Source organism: Macrotis lagotis, chromosome 5 (assembly GCF_037893015.1).
Source record: "Macrotis lagotis isolate mMagLag1 chromosome 5, bilby.v1.9.chrom.fasta, whole genome shotgun sequence".
Classification (NCBI taxonomy): Eukaryota; Metazoa; Chordata; class Mammalia; order Peramelemorphia; family Peramelidae; genus Macrotis; species Macrotis lagotis.
In genome coordinates this window covers 32,700,808-32,725,981 of record NC_133662.1, presented here as the reverse complement: position 1 = coordinate 32,725,981, position 25,174 = coordinate 32,700,808, and the positions used below count along the sequence as shown (strand labels likewise).

General features: G+C 35.2%; 1 protein-coding gene across 1 annotated transcript in view; it reads right to left on the bottom strand.

Moving 5' to 3' along the window:
- The window catches only part of TFAP2D (transcription factor AP-2 delta), an 82,186-nt gene that overhangs the window by 45,586 nt on the left and 11,426 nt on the right, over window positions 1-25,174 (bottom strand). The window contains exons 4-5 of the mRNA XM_074190175.1: window positions 19,632-19,797; window positions 19,328-19,446 (exon numbers count right to left, since the gene is read on the bottom strand). Coding sequence (XP_074046276.1) covers window positions 19,328-19,446; window positions 19,632-19,797 — 285 coding nt within the window. The remainder of the gene's footprint in view (window positions 1-19,327; window positions 19,447-19,631; window positions 19,798-25,174) is intronic.

Here is a 25,174-nt window from a genome sequence, read left to right as displayed (position 1 = left end):
TCCTAAACTGGTATTTTTCGGTCACAAGGTAGCTCCAATTAAACTGTTATCTTTCAAAAATAAGTTCAATCATTTGCATATTATAGCTAAATATCATATTAGTTACATGGGAACAAATACTTAAAGGAGTTTGGGGGAGAACATTGTGGTAGGACTATTAGATTTTTCTCTACCATTTCTCACTATTTCAGTTTGCTCAATAGTGAGAGAAGGAAAATTGTGCAAACAGGAGGATAGCAGTATTTTTATTAAATTTCTTGCTAAAATCTGCTTCCTGGAGATCTGGTCTATTTTATGCAACGATCTCACCGTGCAGTAGCTCTTAAAACAGTTTGAACAGAACAGCTGCTATTTACATTTACACTGACAGCCAGATCCTTCCCTCCCCCAATTATGTTTACTGCTTTCTGTGCTTGTGAGATAACATTGTTATAGGATGTTCAGCAATGCTGCATCAAATGGAATGACAAGTGAAGACATACTGATATGTAGTTAGAATGTGTATATCAAGCCACATAAGCTTTGGGTATAAGGATCCAGGAATGAATGAAGAGAGGAAGGGGGAAAAAAAGAAGGAAAGGGGGATAGATGGATTTATGAATGAATGAAGATCATCCATGATATTCAAGATATAGATATGATTAGGTATTTGCTGTAAATTTTTAAAAGACTGACTCAAAGATTCAAAATGGTCCTTCTAAGGTAAGAAGCAATATGAACAAGGTGGTGGAACAATTGACTTATATGATAATGAGAAGAAATTTTACCTTAGTTATTTTATAATATTATATAATGGAATAAATTAAGTTTATTGTCTTGTGAGTAAAGAATAAGCAGTAATAAAAGAGGAATGAAGCAAGTATTTATTGTCTACAATGCACCAGGCTTTGTGCTAAGCTTTTAAAAATATTGCCTCATTTAATCCTCAAAACAACCCTGAGATATAGGTGCTATTACTATTCCCATTGGACAATTTAAAAACTAAGGTAGTCAGGTTAAGTGACTTGTCCAGGGTCATACAGTTAGTCTTTGAAGCTGGATATGAACTTAGATCTTCCTTATTCCAGACTCAGCACTTTATCCACTGTGTCATCTGGTTTCCTCCTAAGGAGGAAAATTTTATTTGCATCGAGAGAAGAGAATGCTTCCTCCTTTGCATTTGCTCAAGGAAATAAGTTTGGATGCAAAATTACTCCCAGTTATTACAAAAGGCTAATAGTAGATATTGCTGAATAAAAAAAAACCCTCTGGCTCTTGTTAGCAATCTCACTTTTTAATCTCCTATTGATGAAATGGGAAATTCAACTGAATTTCCTTTTTTTCTCATTTCAAATACTAGCATTTGAGAGGGTGTGTGCAAAGCTATTTATTCTTTTTTTTTTTTTTAGGTTTTTGCAAGGCAAATGGGGTTAAGTGTCTTGCCTAAGGCCACACAGCTAGGTAATTATTAAGTGTCTGAGACCGGATTTGAACCCTGGTACTCCTGACTCCAAGGCCAGTGCTTTATCCAATACACCACCTAGCTGCCCCAAAGCTATTTATTCTTTTGACCACATAGCTGCATGTTCACTTTACATGTCTCCTAAATGATGACAGATAGTTTGGGGGAAATTTTTCTGCAGTTATAGATGCCAGTAATTTCAAGTTAGTGATTAATATTTTGTAAGTGTTCAAGGCTTTGCAGAAGGGGCAGTTAGGGTAGATGAAGGGTAGGGTATAGTGAACAGATACAGTGCTGAACCTAGAGAAAATAAGACTCCTCTTTCTAAGTACCAACTCTGACCTCAGCTAGATACTAGCTATGTAACCTGGGTTTAACCCCGTTTACTTCAATTTCTTCATTTATAAAATGAGCTGGAAAAAGAAATGGCAAACTACTCTAGTATTTTTGCCAAGAAAATCCCAAATGGGGTCAAAAGCAATCAGACATGACTGAAATGATCAAACAAATTTTGTATTTTCCTTAAAACTTTTGAGGCAGGTAGTTAAAGCATAATTTATCCCATTTTAGGGATGAGGAATCAGTCTCTACAAAGTTAAGTGACTTGGTTTTAAGACTGGTAAGTGAATGAGAGAGGATTCCAATCCATGTCTCTTAGGTACAATTCTAGGGCTCTTTAGGGTCATTTTCTTAGCAAGGATACTGGTATAGTTTGCCATTTCCTTCTCTAGATGAGAAAACTGAAGCAAACAGGATTAAGTGACTTTCCTAGGGTTTCACAACTAGTTAGTGCTTGAGGTCACATTTGAATTCATGAAAATGAATCTTCCTGACCTTAGGTCACTGTGCCACCTGGTTGCCCTTATTAGTGCTCTGGACATTATACTATTCTGGCTTTCAATAATTGACATTTATGTTGTATTGAGTGATTTTTCAAAGAACTTTATATACATTATCTTATGTATGCAAGATGGGCAGAGTCCCTGTCAATGTAAATAAACTATATGGAAAGGCATAAAACAGAAAGTTCAATCCATTTTCTAGAGCTACAAACATTCTTTTTATTTTAAGTTTTTTTTGCAAGGCAATGGGGTTAAGTGACTTGCCCAAGGCCACACAGCTAGGTAATTTATTAAATGTTTGAGGCCAGATTTGAACTCAGGTACTCCTGACTCCAGGGCTGTTGCTCTATCCACTGTACCAACTAGCCGCCCCTGCCACCCACCCCTGCACCACCTAGCCACCCCTAAACATTCTTATTATATATCCTAGAATCCAATGTGAAAAAAATCTATATAAGTTATTGCATGTAGAAATTAAGTTTTCTCATTTTAATTAGAAATTAAGATACTATGGTGGATAAGTAAAATACTAGTAAGACATCTAAAAGACTATGATTAGACTGAATAGAAGGAAACAGAGAGACAAGGAAATGAAACTAATATTAAAGAATTATCCTGTGATCACAGATCTGTATATTCTTTCATAGGCAAAACTATAAATAAAATTTTTATTTGTCAAAATTTTAGTCACTTAGGGTTTTTCTTTTTTATAAAAAGGGGTTATTATTATTTTTAATATTCATTCATTCTCTTTTTGTACAAATAATGTTTTTATACATTAATAAAATATTCTTGTTTAAGAGTAAACAGAATACCCCTTCCCCCCACAAAATATAGACTCACTTGAGCAATAAAGTAAAGAGGAGAGAAAAAAAATCAAAATTAAAAAAATAATAGTAATAATTGTAGGTATGGCCAGGTGGCACAATGGACAGAGCCCCAGACCTGGAGCCAGGAGCACCCAAGCCCATATTTGGCCCCATACACCCAACAATCACCCAGCCATGTGACATGCAAGCCACCCCAACCCCACTGCCCTGCAAAAACCAAAAAAAGAAAAAAAAACCCAAAATAAAATAAAATAGTAATAATAGTAGGGGTGGCTGGGTGGTGGACAGAGCATTAGCCCTTGAGCCAGGAGAACCCAGCTCCAAATCCGGCCTCAGAAACCCAACGATCACCCTGCTATGCAGCCTCAGGCAGGCCACCCGGCACCATCTGCCCTGCACCCACCCCCCAAATAATAATAATAAAAAATGTGCTTCAGTCTGTGTTCCAACACCAACAACTCTGCTGCGGGTGGATCACATTCGTCATGATAAGTCCATCACAAAAGTTACTTCCATATTTTTCCACTGTTGCCATTGTTGATCGCAACTCCCTCCTTTCATATTTCTCCACTACCATGTACTATATTTTCTCTCTCCTTTCACTCTGACTCTGCTGTAGTGTATCTGAGTGGTGCAGCAGACAGATCCCTGGTCCTGGGGCCAAGAGGCCCTGAGCTCCCCTACCACCCCCTTAAACCCAGCATCTACCTGACCCTATGGTCCCGGACAGGCCATCCAATCCCAGCCCCTTACAAGAAGTAAAAAGGAAAATGTGTTATATGTGACCACTCTCCCTCCATGGTCCATCCTCTCCTCCATCACTCACATCCCCCCTCTTCCCCCTGTCCCCCCCTTTTCTTCTTACTCCAGATGTCTATACCCCATTGAGTATATATATATATATATATATATATATATATATATGCTGTTTCCTCTCCTAGGCACCTCTGATGAGAGCAAAGATTCCCTCATTCCCCCTTGCCTTCCCCCCTTCCATATCTTTGCAATAGCCCATTGTAATAAAGAAAAAACTCATTATATGAGATATCTTGGCCTATTCCCCCTCTCCTTTTTCTTTCTCCCATTACATTTCCCTTTTTTTCTATTGACTACATTTTTACTCCATATTTTATCTTCAAATTCAGCTTTCTCCTGTGCTTCAAGTATAAAAGCTCCCTCTACCTGCTCTATTAACTGAGAAGGTTCATATGGATATTATTTTTATATAGGCAATGCAGTAGTTAGAGCACCAATCCTAGAGTCAGGAGGATTTGAGTTCAAATGTGACCTCTGACTCTTGACACTTACTAGCTATATGACTATGGACAAATCACTTGACCTTGATTGCCTTTCATCCAAGGTTATCACAGGTCATCCTAATTCATATCTGGCCACTGGTCCCAGACAATTCTGGAGGAGAAAGTGAGGGTGGTGACACCTCCTACTCAGATCCAATTCACTTGGTTGGCATGGTATCACCTCTCTGATGTCATGGTCTTATTTGAGAACAAAGGAAAAAGATAATCAGACCTGGACAAAAGATCATATACATTGGAAAGCCCCATTAATTGTCACCTGTATGACATTGGATAAATCCTTAACCAAATTAGTCCTCAGTTTCTTCATCTGTGACTAGATTACACTCATATCATTTCTAATTCTATGATACTATGACACTTTGAGGATGTCTTTATAGCAACAATTACAATATAATTAATAATCTTCATAGTAATGATGTTACTTCATAAAGTCACTTTTAGCATCTTTTCATGATACATAGAGAATTAGTGCAAATTATTATATAGTTAAAATACTAAATTCATTTAAATGTTTTTTCCTAAGAATCACATGTTCATGACCTTGACTTTTCAAGGACTTAGTTGGGAAATCACAAATAATATTTATGTAATCAATAATTCCTTAAGTATGCAATCAGAAACCAAAATTGTAAGTAAATTCTTACCCTTGATAGTTTATCACCTTAAGCAAGTTATATGAAAATGAAAACTTTTAGAATATGGAAAAACCTCACTTTTAACATTGATGTTGTGGGCAAAATGCCAGTATGTTTCTAAATCAGAAAACTCTAAATCAGAAAACTTATAGACAAGACTATACAACTATATAGAAAAACTAATATAATAAAATATGTTATAGTAAAGTTTTTATAGCCCTATATTTATCTGAACTAGATTAGTATGTTTATCAAAACATATCAATTCATACTTCCAAGGTTTAAAATATATTTAATACGTTAATAGTATTTAAAATTCTGGAGTCCTTCAAATAATTGAAATCAGTTATGTCTTTTCCTCCAGTTTAAAAATCCTTAGCTTTTTTCTTTGTTTCTCATATGACATTCTATGAAGGCCTTTTAAAATCTTGGTTCCCTACTTGTCCAATTTGTCAGTGTCTTTCCTGAACTATAGTTCGCTGAAACAAACACAAAACTACACATGTATTTTGACCAATGCCAAGTACAATGAACTATCATTTCCCTTCCTAACCCAAAGATTGCATTCCTTCTTTTGTTTCTGCATGACAATATATTCATGTCATAGAAGATATTCAACACAGAGTCCAAATTGTTCCCTATATGGTACAGGCTCTTGATGATTCTTATTGTAAATGATTTTATGTGGTTTGCCTTAAGCTCTAGAAGGTCACAGAGACTATTAAAAGAGATTCATAATCCCAGAATCTAGACTATGATGAAGTTGGATTGAAAATCCATTGATTCATCAGTACATAGATAAATATTGCAGATAGATAATATGCCGAGTTCAGAATTAAATAGAAGGAAAGAGGGTATTAGATCTCATTTGGGAAATTAGACTGTGCTTTTAATAATTCCAAACTTCCCCTTGAAAGCAAACTTCATTTTATTAACATGAATCTTCTCCTAGTGATGCTCTATGTCTGTGAATCATGAAAATTAACAATCTTCTAAAGATTCAAAATTATGAATCACCCAAAGGACAGTAGATAGAAATGTATTGTGATTATAAATATTCTGAAGCAAATTCCATTGACAATTTATGCTCAATAAGTGACATAGAAGATGTCCTCAAAGAGATGCATGACTAGAAAAGGAGGTGGACTTATCATTTATCTATGGAAAAACCAAATATACTGATATCATACAATACCATAAGACCTACAGAAAAGTACTTCTGTGAACTTTTTGTGAAAATTTGTGGAAGGACATGGACAAAAGTCATGCTGAATCAGAAGCATAGGGTTAATTTTTACCTGCATTAATGGAGGGTTTACCTCTATTAATTTGATACAGTATTGAGTGGATGAGAATCATATTTGTGACTTATATGGAGCTTGCAATCCACTAAGATGACCAGACCTTTTTCAGACTAACTCCTATTTAGGCACTACTCCATTTTATATTGGTGATTTTTTTTTGTTTTTTGTTTTTTCATTTTTGCAAGGCAATGGGGTTAAATGACTTACCCAAGGTCACATAGCTAGGTCATTGCTAAGTGTCTGAGGTCATATTTGAACTCAGGTTCTCATGACTCCAGGGCCAGTGCTCTATCCACCATGACACCTGGGTGCCCTTAAATTGGTGATTTTAAACACAAGTATAAGATTTACATTTTGTAGTGGATTGAACATTGGGCATGGAATCAGAAAGACACAAAATGGTTTTGTGACCCTGGGTTTCCTCATCTGTAAAACGAACAGGAGAAGAAAATAGTATACCAGTCTGAATCTTTGCCAAGAAAATTTCAAATGAGGTCATGAAGAAGTAGACTCAACTGAACAACAGCAGCAAGATTTACATTTAATTTAAGCTTATCTGTATTGTATTGTATATTGAATTTATTTAATATTGAATGATTTTACATTGAATTTAAGCTTATTTCATTTAGCCCAACATTAAAGTTTTTTTGATATCTTTTTTTGATCTTTCTATGATACCCCCTTTTCAACTTTGTGCTATCTGCAATTTTAGTACAAACACCTTCTATGCCTCTGTCCAAGTCATGAATAAAAATGTTAAATATGACATTCTATCAAGGCCTTTTAAAATCCAGCTTCTAGGATGGAAGACAGCTTCCTGGGAGACTCTGTCATACTTTGATTCTTTGCCTTCTGATTAAACTATATTACATCCATTCCAGGCACAAAGGAATGGATTCTACTTTATTTAATGCCTTCCTTAGAATTACAATTACCATTGCAATATTTCTCAATCTTCAACATCACTTCAATCTCTTGATATTTCATTTCCTCCTAAATGGAAAAGAGGGTTCTTAAATTTTTTTGTATGAGTCTCAGAACATTATATGACATCTCATGACTCTGTCATTAATCAAAACAAAGTTGATGAAATTTTAGTTTTAGAGTTAGGACTATAATTTAGAAACTACTAATTTATTGGTCTTTGCTTAATATAACACAATTTCTGGGCCCAAAAGCAGGGTAAAAATTAAAAAAGAAATAAAAAGGGCTTGAGACACATATATGTGAAAAGAAATGGCAATAATAAACAATGTATTTTTTTCCCCATTTGGTTCTTGTATAACATAAATATAAAAAGACTTAGAGGAAGCTTCACAATTCTATGTGGGTTCCCTAAGAAGAATTTGTGGAAGAATTCTTATAGACAAGAGTTATGCTAGATAAGAAGATGTAGGAGAGTTGCTGTCTACAACTGGGTTTGAAAGGTAATCCAGTCTGACAGAAAAGTATAAACTGAAGTTAGGACCTGATTTTTGAGAACTGCCTCCCATTATATATATATTTAGGTTTTTGCAAGGCAAATGGGGTTAAGTGGCTTGCCCAAGGCCACACAGCTAGGTAATTAAATGTCTGAGACCAGATTTGAACCCAGGTACTCCTGACTCCAGGGCGAGTGCTTTATCCACTGCGCCACCTAGCTGCCCCCTCCCATTATATATTCAAAGCATTTTTCAACTCTTCAATCCACAAGAAAGAACAAGAAGGAATTAAACCAGTAATGAAAGATCATATGTAAAGGGATTAGGGAAGCAAGGAAGAAAGAAAGCAAATAAAGTGGATAACTACAAGATACTATAAAAGAGTATATATTTATGTTGATTATAGTGAACCTAAACTATCTCTTGAAGAACATTGCAAAAATATATTTCATGAACATATTAGTGAAGCATTTCATGCAGGTAGAAAATCTTGTTAAGATCATTGAGTCAAATTCTTCTAGTTTTCACCCAGGTCAGAAAGGCCAATGAATGAAGGTAGATATGAAGTACTATATTTATATTTGTGTAATCGCTGTATAAAAGGGGTCCTTGACACCTTTATGGGCCCTGAGAAACTCCTCAGAAATATAAACTTGGCTAGGTGCTTTTGGATCTGAGAAAAATCTGACAGAACACAAATGCTTGACTCTGGGATCATGAGATATACCATAAATTTGTTTGAGATTCACAAAGCACCCTTGTTAACCTAATCATTTTGCTGTATCTGTAAGATTCCTGCTTCCTTCCAAGACTACCTCCCCTTCCCCCAGATGCAGCAGGAACCATAAGACAGTAAATTCAATTCCCATAAACCTGTGGGAAGCCCATGAGTATATGACTCCCTCTGTCTCGGGACACAAGGACCCTGACCCTCTTCCATCCTAGTCTAGCCCCCTATCTGAACTAGGCCAGAGATTTGCATATGTCTGTAATAGTCTGACAAGGAAATATATCTAACTGCTATCTGCTTCTGTATCCTGCTTGCTCATAATACACCTCCTGCCTCAAAATACTATAAAAACCTTGGTCTCTGTACACTTGGTGCTATGTGTTTTGAAGAGATATCCCCACATAGTCATCATAAAATGTACTTCCCAAAAGTCATAGCTTGGTCTCCATCTTGCTTCTTTGGGTCTAGCAGATAAGGAGTCCAAAGATCTAGATTCCAGTCTTGATTCTTGTACATACTAGATATATGGGTTAGTGTGAGTCATTTAACAATTTTTTTTAATTACAAAATGAATTTATTCCAAAAGCATAGGGGAACATTTACATTTGAACAAGGTGATGAACAGGTGTCTTTAAAAAGGGGGAAACAATCACACATATGATGTTTCCTCATTTAACTCTTCTAAGTTATTTTCTTATTATTCAATAAAGAAATGTTTAGGGGTGGCTACGGCTAGGTGGTGTATGGGGCGGCTAGGTGGCATAGTGGATAAAGCACCGGCCTTGGAGTCAGGAGTACCTGGGTTCAAATCTGGTCTCAGACACTTAATAATTACCTAGCTGTGCAGCCTTGGGCAAGCCACTTAACCCCGTTTGCCTTGCAAAAAACTAAAAAAAAAGAAAAGAAAAGAAAAAGAAATGTTTAGATTTTCACTTTTGCTATCTGAAGCTGGATTTGAATTGGAAGATGAGTCTTGCTGACTCCAGGTCTGGCATTCTATTGTCACCGGTTATATATTATCACTACCTACCTCAAAATAGAGGACATTATTTGAAAAATGGTAAATTTAATGATGTTACTTTTAATTACTGTTTATAAAGATACTGTTGATAATGACAGAATTATTATTGACAATAAAAATAATTTCCTTTAGACAATCACAGTCTAAAGCTGAACACAGGCTCTTTAACTCCAGATTTAGAACTATTTTTGTGATGTCATACTTTGAACTCTTTCTGGATAGAGAAATACATCTTAATGTGACTTTGCCTTAAACAAAGAGATGGATAGTCTCTGAAGCCCCAAAGAGATGTAACAACCTGATTTTGCACAAAATACAGAGGCACTGTAAGGCTTAAATGAGAGAATGAATAGAAAACATTTTGCAAACTGTAAATAGTTAAGTCAATGTAAGTTGAAGTTATTGTAATCAGACTACATCCACTAGTCTAATGGTGATTTCATTCCCTTGAACTTTCTATTCTATGCCTACTGACTTAAATCAAAATTTATAGACCAGTATAGGAATATTCTGGGAAATATCCAACAACCAGTCTCTGCCAGGTGAGATGGGAGTGAGCAGACCTGTGTTTAAACCACACTTCTGGTGGAATTATGATTTGCATTTATGTTATTATGGTGTTATTATGGACAAGTCTCTTCATCCCACCCCACCTAGTTTAGTTCTTTCTTTCATAAAATGAGGTTCTCTAGCTGACTTCCAAGGTTCCTTTCTGCCTCAGTACTATGATACTAAATATAGCCTTCATGGAAACAAGGAAGAGTGTTGAAATAATGATTGTGCCAGGTTCCTTTGTACACCAGAGAAGATAAGAACCTAGGCCAACTCTTAGACAAGCAAATATGGAACAATCTCCTAGGAAATAAACAAAAATAATAGAAGATAGTCCCTGGTCAAAAATATTCCTAGTTGGAGAATTAGAAGAGGAAAGCTTTTCCTGCCCCCCCAATTGCCCTCCCCAAGGGTGGCTTTCAGGCAATTTAAATAAAGTTCATCAGCCTCCCCTCTCTAAAGCCTTTGTACTTCTAAGGGACCACTCTCACCAAGTTTATCATTCAATCATTTCCTCTTGTGCAGCTTCTTCTTTTGCTACCAATAAATGATTATCAGTCTGTTTTATTCTCTCAAGAAAACCTGCTAGAGTAAAAAATTAATTCTAATGAATTATTCCACAGGGTTAAGGATGCCCCTTGAACTGGAAAACCTAAGTTAAAAACTTTTATCCCTTCTTACATACTAGAGAAATATGAATTATTATGGTATTAAAGATAAAATACATTGCTATACAATGCTATATATGTATTTAATATTTTTCTGTTGGCCTTCATGTGCTGTAAAACTCCCCTAAAATGCCATTGATGATATAAATAAATATCTGTAGTGAGTGTGTGTGAGTGTGTGTGTGTGTTAAACCCCAATGAGGAAATTTACCACATGCCTATTCTTGAAATGCACTTCTTCTTTATCTCCACCTTTTAGAGTTTAATCATTATGTTCTGTGAAATTTTTTCCTGATTGCCTCAAATATTAGTGCCTTCCCTGCAAAATCTATCTTGTATTCACTCCTAAAAACATATGTGATCTTTGTCATTATAAGCTTCTGTTTCACTGCTGATCTCATCCCCCTAGCATCTACCATTATGCAGGTTTTGCAGTGACCACTTAATACTTGATGATTGATTAATTATGGCTCCCCAAAGGATTCATTGCTTATGCATGCATCAGTGCAAAGGAGATTAACATCTGATTGTGAAATACTAGTCATATACAGAAGAAATGACAAATACCTTGGACCTCATTATGGTCTTTAGCACTTGAGTAGGCCTGAAACTAGATTAAAATGTAATTGGGAACTATTTAATCAAATAAAGTTAAAAAATAGGACTTGGGTGATGTCAATAATGTAATGCCTACTAGGACATTATTTGACCTGACTTTCACAAATTCCTTTTTTTTAAGTTTTTTTTTTTTTTGCAAGGCAATGGGTTTAAGTGGCTTGCCCAAGGCCACATGGCTAGGTAATTATTAAGTGTCTGAGGTCGGATTTGAACTCAGGTACTCCTGACTCCAGGGCCCGTGCTCTATCCACTGTGCCACCTAGCCACCCGACCTTCACGAATTCTTACAGGACCTTGGACATCTCCTTTGTTCCTTTCTACCTTAATTATACTATTTTTGTGCACGTGTCTCTTTTTCTCTTTTCACTTAAATTCCCAAAGGAAAGTGCCACCTAAATTTTAATATTTTCTTCTCTAGAACTTGGCATAACTCTTTAAATACAGTAGGTACTTAATAATGATTTTTATATTTCATTGAAGTAATTCAGAAATGAGGCAGCTAGGGGATGCAGTAAATAGTGTCAGTTCTGGAGTTAGAGGGACCTGAGTCCTCATTTCTACTTGAGTTAATAGGGTTCAGAGGCTAATATTATGTATGTTTCTCTTGTTATTGATGACTATGATATTTTCAACATAATGCTTACAGTAAATTTTTTCAATCTCTAGACATCTGGGAGGAAAAAATAGGTCTATTAGAAAATAAAGTTAGTTTGATGTCAAACAATTTCTTATAAATCTGTTAATATTTATTTTTTAAAAGAAATTTTATGGAAATAATGAAGACCACTCCAATTGAAAGGTGATATTTAGAGAGATAGCCTAGGGGAATTAGATAAAATACTGAAGCTTGAAACAGGAAGACCTTGAGTTTAAAGTCTGTTGTTTTTTTCTTTTTAGCTGAGTCTCTTAACCTTTCTCAACCTTAATTTCTTGACCTGTAAAATGGGAATAATGATTATCTGTTATGCTTCTCTGAGAGGATTATTTTCTCTGAAATTTTTTAATAAGAATAATTTTAAAAATAATTTTAAATAACTTTACAATAATAAACATTTTAAAAATAACAAGTATTTTAAAAAATATAACATCCTATAAAATGTTCAGAGTATTGACACCTAATAATTTGCATAAAAATAAATTTAATTCCTGATTTAATTCAGATCTAATTTCTGATCTGGAGGAGAAACACAAGGTTTGAAGTCATTTCTGTATTTCCTTGTATAACCAAAAAGTCAGCTTGCAGGTTAAAATTTCTAAAGCAGAGTAAACAGGAATAAATAACTGCTCTCCCTTCCCAGTTTATCTGGGAACTCACTGAGACACTGCTTGATTGAAAAGAACAGTCTGGGACTGACTGGCTGAATTCAGATCTAGAGAAGCCCCATGAACAAAGCAGCCTGCTAACCTAGACAGCCTTTTACTGGCAGGAGCAAAAACAAAAAAACAAAAAAAAAAACACCACAAAAAACTAAAGCTCTCCGGGGTTTCCTGATGGTAAAGTGAAATCCAGAATAAAGGCAGAGATTATATCTCAAGCACTAACCTCCCCCTCTCCTCCTGGTTTTTCCCTTGATCAAATTCTGTAACACAGAAATGCTAATCTGCTGTCATCTAGAAATGCCATTTTAAAGTAAATTTCAGTGATGCCTGGAAGTTGCTACTTCCTCCAAGAAGCTTTCCCTGACCACCACTCTCATACCAGATGAAAACAATCTCCTCTTTCTTAGTTCCCAGTTGTCACCGAGACCTTTTTCCATGAGAACTTTGAGAAGCTTTCCATTAACACCTACCATGCTCATGTCCCAAAATCACCAGAAACTGGACACAGGTCTCCTGAATACAAATTCAGGTGATTTTCTACTATATCAAGTCAGAGCAAGCAATTGCAGATGGCTGAACAGAATGATACCACGTGGATACTACCATATTACCTCCACAACTCAGTTGTCATCTAGATGTTTTGAATCCTCTCAGGAATGGAGAGAAGACACAAGTTCTCTGGCATGGGAAGGGTTGTTATGTAGACCTGGATTCCCATAGATGGTCAGTTTCTTTGAGGGATTCAGGCTAAGAACCCTCATCATTTCTTAAGTGACAGAAATTAAGTACTTCTCTAAATTCTACACTATTTCCTTTAAAAAATCTAAAATACTTTGCCAAAGTTTGAATTATGAACTCTCCCATTATCTTAGCCCTATCTATGTTACTTTTATCTTTGCAATTGCTCTCTGGCCTTAGTTCTGATTGGCACGACAATTTCTGATCTTCCAGTCTCCAAATCGGGAAAGGGTGTCAATTGAATTTTATGGAGGAGGAAAGAAGTCAAATGATAGAAGCTTCAGGGTTACAGAAGGGCAATCATTAAAAGATTTCTCTGCCCGGTTCTGGTAGTTAAGAGTATTTTAAGCACTATTTGCAAGATTGAATCAGTTTATCAACAAGGTGGGGGGGAATGCTATAGGGCATAGTATTAGAAGATGATTTAGTGAATATAGGTATTAGAACTCAGTGACTATCACAGTGCCAGGCAATAGCTGCTTAGTAAGTTCCTTTTGATTAATTTATTGATTTTGTATTTTCTCTGTCTTGACTCACTACTATTGTCTATGAAGCTAACTAGTCTATTTCATTGATTCATTCACTAATAATGACTTGTTGTATTGCATTGTCGAATAACCTGACAATATCATGAAATATATGATAAAGTAGTTATTTTGCATTATAGTGATCCCCCAAACCTCCCAATTACTAAAATCTACAAAGCAGTTTTACGATCCCCACCCCCATCAACATGTCTAGGCAATCAGCTGGAACAGAGGTTAATGCAATATAATTGGAATAAGAAAACAGGAGTTCAAATCTGGCTTCAGGCACATATTAGCAGTGTGACTCTGGGTAAGTTACAACCTCTCTCAGGGAAAATAATAACTACCTAACAAGGTTGTGAGGCAAGGATCAAATGAAATATATGTAAAGTACTAAACAAATCTTACACAAACAATATGCCATTGTTATTACTAATTATATGCATATTTGTGTTGGAGTATACAAACAGATTTATGCTAAGTGAGGAATATATTAGATCCCAAATTCAATCGAATTTAACAAGCTTTAGATATTAAATTGAATCAGATAAAAATATTTTGTTGATTACTATACTGGATATTAGGTAGATAGGTTTGAACTCATAATATTTATTAAGGTTTAGGAAGTGCAGCAATACTATACAGGGTATTCCCAAAGTATTAGTACAGTCTAATCTAACAAAACTTAAAACTTTACCAAGACTTTTGGGACACCCTCTTTTATAGAGATAGTGTGAATTATTTTAATGTGTTCCAAAAATGCTTTATAAGAGCTTTCTGAGAATTTAAAAATATGTTTAGGAAGCAATCAGTACTAGAAAATACATTGCTATTTGATAAGAATATCAAAAGAGTTAGTATTAAAGAACCACATTAAAAGTATATTTACTTATCAGACAGAAAATTTACAGTAAAGGTGAAATTTGAAAAACATTAAAGCTAATTATTAATCTCATCAACTAGAAAAGTTTTAGGAACATTTAGTATCATATGGCAATGAGAATCATGCTTGGGTACCAGTTTCCCATTGGATGATGCCTTCACACACTTTTCAGCCTTCTGTATTTCATCAAGATATTACTCTTCTGGCAATAGATTTCCTGAGTGGATCTGCATTGCCTTAATGAATTAAGACCAAATTTATAGGATTTGGGTTTTGAGTTTTGGGAGAGAAGGATTTGGACTAGATGTGTGATTTCAAAAAATTACCCTCACCAAGGAAGATTAACAATTTTGTTCATTTTTTTCTTCTCAAAGAGCTGTCTGTGCACTAAGTGACTTGTCCAGGATCACAAAGTCATTATGTACCAAAGGTGGGATTTGAACTCAGGTCTTTCTCACATTCTCTACTATACTACCCAGCTTCTTATATGATGTGTAAAGTTAAAAATTTTCATTATTGATGAATTTGCATTATAAATCATTTTGTTATTCTATTTATTTAATTTAATTAAATCAAATAGGGTCTCATGCACATAGATGAGCTCTCCCACTTAACCATGTGAAGTCTCTTCATATTATCCACTGATAAATATTATACCAACATTCTTCTGCAATAGCAAGGACAATAAAAATGTAGCAAAATTTTACCTGTAGAATGAGAGATGAGGAATAACATGCATAGTGCTAAGGTTGGGGATCAGGAAACCTCTATGTTCAGGAATATTCAAGTTTAGTAAAAGGTCAGAGTTAACAGGAAATATGATATTGAATATTTTCAACATCCTAATAGCTCTTACTTCTCTTTAAAAATATAGATAACTTGGGTTAGTTACTATTTTTTTATTCCCATGTGGTGCTTCCCCATACTCCAAGTTTGGCAAAAGTCAGGAGGGAAGGCTAAGTATATGTGTATGTGTATGTGTATGTGTATGTGTATGTGTATGTGTATGTGTATGTGTATGTGTATGTGTATGTGTATGTGTATGTGTATGTGTATGTGTATGTGTATGTGTATGTGTATATGTATATGTATATGTATATGTATATGTTTATGTATATGTATAGCATTCTATTGAATGAGTGCTATTTTCTCTAAGAAAAAAATGTTTATAAAAATGGATGGCTAATGCTTTTGAATTGCTATGCTAATATATCATTTAATAGCGTCCTTGACCTCCCCCCCAAACAAATATCTCTTCCTATAGTGTTATTATTCAATTTTCAGAAGTTTAGAGAAAATTGGTAGCTTGAGTGGTAAAACCCATATTATAAGTCAAGTCAAAAACAAGTGCTTAACACCATTTTATTTATAAATTATAATGGAATTATCCTGGCCTATAATAATAATAATAACAATAATAACAATAATAATAATAATCTCATATCTTGAATTTTGGCATCTTTCTAAATTTGGACATTCATAGATCTTGGTCATAATCAGTGAGACATTGGAAGCAGTGCCAATTTCAGTATTGATCCCACAATTGCCTTGAATTTTTTAGACTATGAATTTAATGTGACATAATCATAAACAAGCCAAGTTAAATGCAACAACTATGTTTCTAGATGTTATGCCTTTGGATATCTTTAGCATTCAAAAGAAGGGTGTGAAAACAGGTAATAAATATGAAATATTTTAATTGATAGAAATCAGACATAATTTAAAGTTATCTGATTTAGGCCTATTGCCACCTCAGAATGAACCTTAGTCTCTGTCTCATAACAGGGGAGATTGATAATTCCAACTTTCTAGATCAAAAAAAATTCCTATCTAATCAATTGTTATCCTGTATACATCCAAAATCATACAGTAGAAATTAAATACCATAACCATAAAGCTGTGCAACTAGGTTCTGCTGTGGAAAGATGATGATAATGTTTGCCCTTCGATCTCGAATAGCATAACATCAGGGAGGTGATGCCATGACAAACACATGAATTGCATTTGTGTGAGGGAAACTGTGCTAAGTCACTAGACTTCACTTTCTCCTCCAGAGCCATCAATGTCTAGTAGCCGGATATGAGTCAGGTCGACTGGAGACAGCCTTGGGTGAGAAGCAATCAGGGTTAAGTGATTTGCCTAAGGTCACAGAGCTAGTAAGTGGCAAATACCTGAGTCTAGATTTGAACTCCACCCTCCTGATTCCAAGACCAGTGCTCTATCCACTGTACTACCAGGAAAATCTGAATTCAAATCTAGTCTCCAATACTTACTAGCTGTTATTTTTCTTATCTACAAAATGAATTGCAGCAAATGTCAGCCTACTCCAATGCTTTTATGGGGTCACGAAGAGTAGGACAGGACTGAAATGCCTGAAGAACAGAAAGAAGCAGGGAGAAGAAAAGGGTAGCTTCTTTGAAAAGAATCAACCACCTCTCACTCTTGATCCCAACCCAAGGATTAAAAAAAGAGAGAGATTTCAAAAGAGTGTTAGTAAAAAAAAAAAATGAAGAAGAATTCCCTCTTGATCTATTCTGAAAGTTGAGCCTATTTTTACTTATCTCCTTGCTCTTAAAATATCAGACCATTTCCATTTTTCTAAGATGCCCCATAGAAGGCATAAAATGGCAACCTTAGAAATGAGTAAGTGCTCAGAGGGTATATTGGAAAGAAGGAAAAAAAATCCTTATCATGAGATATTTTGTCCACAATCCTGGTATACATGGTGCCTGACAGCCCACCTTAACATCATCATACTTCTTTGCATCCTAAAGGTTTTCATTTGAATGATACCCCATGAAGGGTACTGCCTTCCATTTAGCACCTATAACTTATTTGATAAATAACTAAAAACAAATCTTGGGGTAGGAATCTAAGGAATCTAAGGTTGATAAGAATCTAAGTTTGAAACCTGATGTACCTTGAAAAAGTAAGGCAGAAGTCTGAATGTTAATTTGGGTTGGGATAGTACAGGCCAATACTTCACAAACATGGGATTGAATTTATATACTTACATAGAGAAAGGTATCTACACATAGCTGTGGAATATCCCTGTCATATCTAAGAGTGGTTGGACAGTTTGTCATAGACAGTAACAAGAAGAGGACCTATTTCTGTGCTTATCCTTTAAGTTTCATTTCTAATTTCTCTTGCAAAAGAATTAACCTTAACATTTCTGTGTCAGTATATACATACACATAAAACAATGTCCCTGAACATACCAGTATGTTCCTGATAGCAAACATAATGAATGCAAAATCATCAAGGAAATGTGAATCACAGTTGTTCTCCAATAGTTATATAATATAATCAGCATTGCTCATTCATTTCAAATAATGTGCCATTATAAACTGAATTTTTTGTGCTAAGAATAAAAAAAGTTTGCAAACAATTTATTTGTGTATTTTCCCCATTTGCTGATTCCAATGGGGAAGATACACTAACTATTCAACATGTAAAGAAAGGAAAATTAATTAATTCACTTTAGATTTGGAGGAAATGCTTGTGACATTATTATAGCATACATTTTTGGTAATTTTTCTAGAAGACAATGTATTGTTCTTTAACCTTTGTTTTTAAAGTAATGTCATAAGTAAGACTATTTTTCTTTGTTTACAATGGTCTTAATGATTTTTGTGAGAAAGAATAAACATCAAGATAATAAGCAGAAAATGTTTTCTTTCTGCCTTTGTAGGAAGATGAAGATAATAGAAAGTGAAACTGCTCCAAAGAGTAAGATATTATTGGATGATGAAATGAAGGGGAAACTACCTATTGATGTTGTTTTTGTTATTATTATTAGTAGTAATAGTAGTAGTAGTAGTAGTAGTAGTAGTTTCTGCTTTCCCCATTGAGAGTGAAGATCTTTGGATTAGAAAAAGATAGAATGAAATAGCAGGTAATTAAAACCAAAGAAAATGGTAGTAAGTTCCTCACTGCCTTCAATGAGTTCAAGTTACCAGGCTTCAACCTCAGGGTACTGAAAGGTTTAGAATATATGAGTCTATGATTCTATTAATAAATTCTATTCATTTAACATGTTTATTTCCCTTTTCCCTTCCATGATGTCATAAAATTCAATTAAGCAGAGAGAGATGTATACTAAAATTTAAGAAAAGTCTTTCTAAGATGAAGAGGATAGCTTTTAGAAGGCATTACTTTTATCATATGAATTGTGAAGAAAATGAATAAAATAAGTTTTATCTGAACTATCAAATAAAAAATGATAAATGTACAACTAAACGACATATTTATGACAGGATATATTGGTCTTTTAAAGTCTTCTTCCCCATCTTAGTGATTGAAAGGAAAGATTAGCCCTAAATGTGAAATCCATCTCAATCACATTGGGATATAGCAACACTTAACTGTCAGTAAAACAGTCCCAAAGATACAAAAATATATAATAATGTTACCAAAAAATGTCAACCACCATCCCTCCAGAGAATTCCAGTAACTTTTAGGACCAAAAATTCTACCTTCTACTAAAGAAGTTAGGAGGGTGACATTGGCTGCTTTCCTTCTTCCTGCTGGCAAATTCAAGCCCAGCCTATCCAATTTTTCTCTCAAGCATCGTCCTCCATTCTTGGATTTTGCTCTGTCAGAAAACAAAACAAAACAAATATTTGGAAACTCATGTGAGTTAATCCACAGAAAGAATTGAATCACAAATAATTTTACCCAGAAAGAAATCTCACCCAGAATGTGTCCATAAAGTGGAGAGTTGGAGTAGACAGATAGAATTGAAGACCATAAAAGAACCACCAAATAACTTTGTCTTACCTTCTCAAAATACCTCCCAGGAGGGAAGCATTGAGGCACTCAGGAGGTGAGAGACGCCTCTTGACCTCTGCTATGGTCACTTTGTATTTGGAAGTGGAACTCAGTAGTGACAAGCGACCAGGGACAGAACAAAATAAGTCTGTGGGGTTAACCACACAAGTTCCACCTTGGAAAGAAAGAACAAAAAAGATATCCATGTATTAGTGAAAATGTGAAGGGTACATGAATGACATGCTGTGATGTACAGTTTTTGTAAGACACATTGCTCATGTTTAACAAAATTATCATTCCAAGGAGAGCCTAACTGCTTAGAAGAACTAATTTTTTTCATCCTATACTTATAAATCTTTTTAAAAATTAAAGCTCTGACACTTTACCAGTTAATTTTAGCTCTTATTTATGACTTCCCTTTACCTAGATTAGTTTTCCATGCAGTAACAATGGTCTCTCTGTTGTTCCTCCAATACGAAACAAAATCTCCTAATTCTGAGAATTTTTATTACCTGTTTCCCATTCTCCCTCCTCATTGCCTCCTGGCTTCTCTGACTTCCTTCGTAAAGTCCTAACTTATTTGAGAAATCTGTCCTGGTCATCTTAGGTCTTTCCCTCTGAGACTACCTCTCTGTCTCTGTCTGTCTGTCTGTCTGTCTCTTTCTCTGATATATCCTGTATGTATTTGGATTCTAGATCATTTTTTTTTTCATATTGTTCCCCCCATTAGGCTATATGTCTCTTTGTGGCAACTGATGGCTTAATGAATTATAATCCAGGAGTGAGGAAACAACAAGTTCAAAACACTTCAGAAGCTTACTAGTTATAAATCATTTGCCTTCATTTTCTTCAGATATAAAATAAGGATGATAAGAGAGCTGTTATGAGGCTCAAATGAGATAATATTCATAAAAGAGTCAGACACATAGCAGACTTTACAGAAATGCTGATTCTTCCTTGAATCATAGCAGGAGTTTAATAAGTGCTTTTTTGGTCCATTGACCAAAAAAGTACTTCAATGCCATAAAGTTCTCTAGAGTGGCCCATTTTCAGGCCTAAAGTTCTTCAAAACTGCAGATCTATTTGCAAATTGAGACACACACACACACACACACACACACACACACACACACTCACACACACATTTCTGGTAGCAAAGGTAAGAGAGAGGCTGCAGTAACTAATTCTAAATTCTGTCCTAGGAATCTCCTTGGATTCGAACCCCTCTTTCTTGCAAGGTTTACGAATTCTGCTCTGTAGCTTAACTTTTCCCTGAACATGAACTACGATCCTTAGTCCCTGACGGAAGTCCAGGGAACTGTTTGAGAGGGCAAAGGCACGTGAGTTTACCATTACAACCCTGACCTCATTGCCCACTCTCTTAGAAAGGTTAAAGTGAAACTGGGGCAGGCAAAGGAAAAAAAAATCGGAGTTCTCAGACAATTGCTGGGATTCTTGGTTATTCTAATTACAAAGTGAAAGTTATCACCTGAGATCAGAGTTTAGGCATTCCTTTTCGGATTCAAATTCTGCATGTAAGAATCTGAGGAAATGTCTGGTGTCAAGGGTCATTGAAATTCTTAACACATTGCAACCACTTTCTCAGATGGACAGGGGGAAGGGAGGAGAGACCAGAAAAAACAGGAAGGACTAGAGAAAGAGAAGCATTGCACCAGATAACAAAGATAAAGAGATTTATGTCTGAAAGAGACCTTAGATGCCATTCAGTCCAACTCCCTCAATTTACAGAAGAAGAAACTGAAACCCAGAAAGTTCACTTGACTTGTTTAAGATTAGAGATAATAAGCATAAAGGCAAATATTTAAAAATAGAATCCTCTATAACTCCAAATAATGAGTTCTTTCACCACTGAGTCACATTCTTTTCAAGCCTTCCCAATATATGCATACGAAAGTGCAAGAGGATGTAAGGATTAGACTTATAGGTAGTTTAGCTTGTGGAAACAAGTCTGCGAAGAGACTTCTAGATGAGTGTATCACCCTCCTTACAAACTGGGACAGAGAAATCATATTGGCAGTGAGGAATCAAATCCCAGAAGTATTAAAGACTGTATTTTCAAGAATACAGACACGATTATCCTGGGTCCTGTTTTTCATCTCAGGTGCTTACTACAAGAAGTTTTCTAGTAAAGTATGGAGTTTAAAGAATTCTTAGGGACAGGGACTAAGAGAATGGTTAAAGCGGGCTGCCTGGGTGCAGCGGAATAGTAGTTCTGAAAGTGCACCATAGAGATCTATCGCATCATCATCTTCAGACTGTTATTTCCAATTAACTAACAAATGCTGTTTCGGGATGACATGGAGATCTGCCCTTAGTTTCCAAGTTTAGAGGTCTTAGATTCAAACATTAATTTAAAATGAAAAGCTAGAAATCATGCAGTGATTTTTCTATCTGCCTCTCCCACCTTGAAAAACATATTTTTCCTTAACCTGCAATATACTCTTCTGGAGAAAGGAAAAAAAAATTGTTCCAAAATTCCTGGGAAAGAAACTTGTTCTTTGGGTCTTTATTCTACTATTCCACTCAACCTTGCCACTATAGAACAATGCATTTTGTGGGGTTAGTTTTTTAAGTAACTCCAGGAAAAGTCAAAATGAAAAGAAGGAGATTAACTCATCCTGTGGCATCTTCTCTCTAATCATCCTTGGATACGAGTACTTAATTATTAAAAGGGCTGATCTTACAGTTTTAAAAATCTATAAAACAGAAATACAATCTCTCTCCCTTGTTTCCCCTTGACTACTTCTTTTCTCTTTCACCCTTGTCTCTTCTCTTTCCCTCCCAACTTCTTGCTCTTCTCTTTCCTTTCTCCTTTCTCCTCTCTCTACAGACCTTTCTCTACCTACTTTTTTTCCTTTCTTTTTTCTCTTCACTTCCATAAGAATAATAGCAATTCCTTAAAGTTGCATAGTTCTTTAATATTTGTAAATTGATTGATATGCATCCCACAATTATATATATATATGTGTGTGTGTGTGTGTATATATATATATATATTATATATCAATAGAAATATAGTCTAAGTGCATACATGCAGGAAAGTATTATTGGAGCATATCCTTCTTCATTCTTTTTCATAGATGTATATGCAAAAAACCCACAACTAATAACAAGACTGTTCCTTTTAAATTTAATGTGGTTTGGGGGAAGAGTATATTTTTCTGAAACTTTTCCAGCTACCATCCAGTAGGCATTTTAAGTCTCAAGCATTTCTTCCAAATTTCTGTGGGTTATTAATATGATTTTGGAAGAGTCAAATACTTCTCTTGCTTATCCCTTCCCCCCAAAAAGTCCATTGATCTCTCTCTCTCTCTCTCTCTCTCTCTCTGTGTGTGTGAAAAGTACATAAGTACATATTTCTTTTTTTTTTTAGGTTTTTCTCAAGGCAAATGGGGTTAAGTGGCTTGCCCAAGGCCACACAGCTAGGTAATTATTAAATGTCTGAGATTGGATTTGAACCCAGGTACTCCTGACTCCAAGGCCGGTGCTTTATCCACTACGCCACCTAGCCGCCCCTGAAAAGTTCATATTTCTACTGGAAATTTGTCTTGTTGGGTAACCTGAACTCTGCGAAGTACAAATCTAATATTTCTAGACTTGTAAAAACCAACATTTCACATATCTCTATAATATGTGCTTACCTATTCCCTAACCAGGATGCAGTTTCAACTTAAATTTACATAATATTAGTTCAATTCAGTTTAGCTCTGCAAGTATTTAAGTATCTGTTATGTACCTGCCCTGTTGGCTTACATTCAACATTGTTGTAAACTAGTACTTATTCGACCGTTTGTATGGGCCATATATTTGTGCTAAGATTATACTCACATATATTGCCTGAGGATTTACTTTGTATTCAGGATTAGCATCAACTTGAGTTTCTTTTCTTTTATTTTTTTAATGTCTCAGTATCTTTAAAGGGAATTCCTGTTGCTTTGATACTTGGCATTCTTGCAGTCTTTGGGGATCTCTCCTACCCCCACTGAAGATATGGCAACTTATAGAGTTTGCAGCTACATAGAGAATCTGAAATCTCCCCTTCCAGTGATTTTTAGGGCGCTAGAGAAAATAGTTCATTGGTTTGCTATTCAAAAATACTTGTCTTAAGGCTTGATGACATTGGAATACCTGGGATGGGAGGAGTCCTTCCAAAAGGAAGTCTGAAGCAATGATTTTCAGACCAATGCTTACCCAACAGGACTCACAAAGCCTGAATCATCAGTAATATATGCAGCTAAGTTCCTTCACGGAAATATTTATATTATATATGTAAAATTATATATGCATATATATAAAATTCTGCATATATATATGTATATATTCTGACTGGACCTGTGATTTCATTATTACAGGGAACTCCAAGGTAAGGAAATTTCCTTTACCACTTGGAGTGGCTCTAAGTCTTAGAGTACTAAAAGGTTAGGTGAATTGCCAAGGGTCACAAGCCAATATTTTAAAAATATAATCTGAATCAGTATTTTTCTGCTTTTGAGTTCAGCTATCTATGCACTATAGTTTAGGAGTGCTTTAGGCCATGGAAAAGATTGCTTGAATTTGTAATTAGAAGTGTTTTTCTTTCTGACTCTGCTGTTTTCTGAAGAAGCATGTCATTTAAACTCTGGGAGGCTCAGTTTCCTCATTTGTAAAACCGAAATACAGAATTTACATTACCGACTTCACAGTCAAGGATTTTTTTTCAAGGAAAACATTATCAAGTCTAAGGTGATATGCAAATGTGAATTATTATACGTTTATAATAACTACTCACATTTATTCAGTGCTTTAATATTTGTAAACTTCTTTACTTGCAACCCTGAGAGAGCGCATTATTTCCACTTAAGAAGAAATGGAAACAGGCTAAGGGGGCTGACTTCATACTGAAAGGAATCATAAAAATAGTATTTTTCCAGCTCTCTCATTTTTCAAATGAGAAAATTGTGGCGCAGAGATAATGAACTAGTTACCAGTCAATTGTCTCACAAAAAGCATCAAAGTTAAAATTCGGACTCAAATCTCCTGACTCCAAATCCAGTATTCTTTTCATTGTGTAGTTTATAAATAAGGATCAGCTCTATTGTTCATAAAATAATTCTTGAAAAATTAAAACTACATTATAGACTCTCAAGTATAACTTTAAGGAACTGCAAAATATTCATATCTTGAGGTGAGTCCCACCTGTTACACTCACTTTCTCCTTCCTTTGACTAGTACAGGTCTATTCACCATGTCTCTGCTTGTTGGGTAGAAAATAAACACACTGGAGCATTTACAATACCTGAAGGAAGTCGAGCTAAGGGAATAAGTTGTAAAGGAGAGACACCATCCGCAGAAGTAAGATTCCTACGAGCCCACTTAATATCTTGGGGGCTGGGGAAGACTTTTGGGGAGATGCCGTATCTAGTCTGCAAGCGTTGTGACCAAGTCTTTGAAATGGAAAAGATAGAAACCTTGGACTATAAACTAAGAAGGAATCTGTCCACAGATACAAATAAAGTTACCCTTTTAGAGGAGTGTGAGAATATAAATTTGGG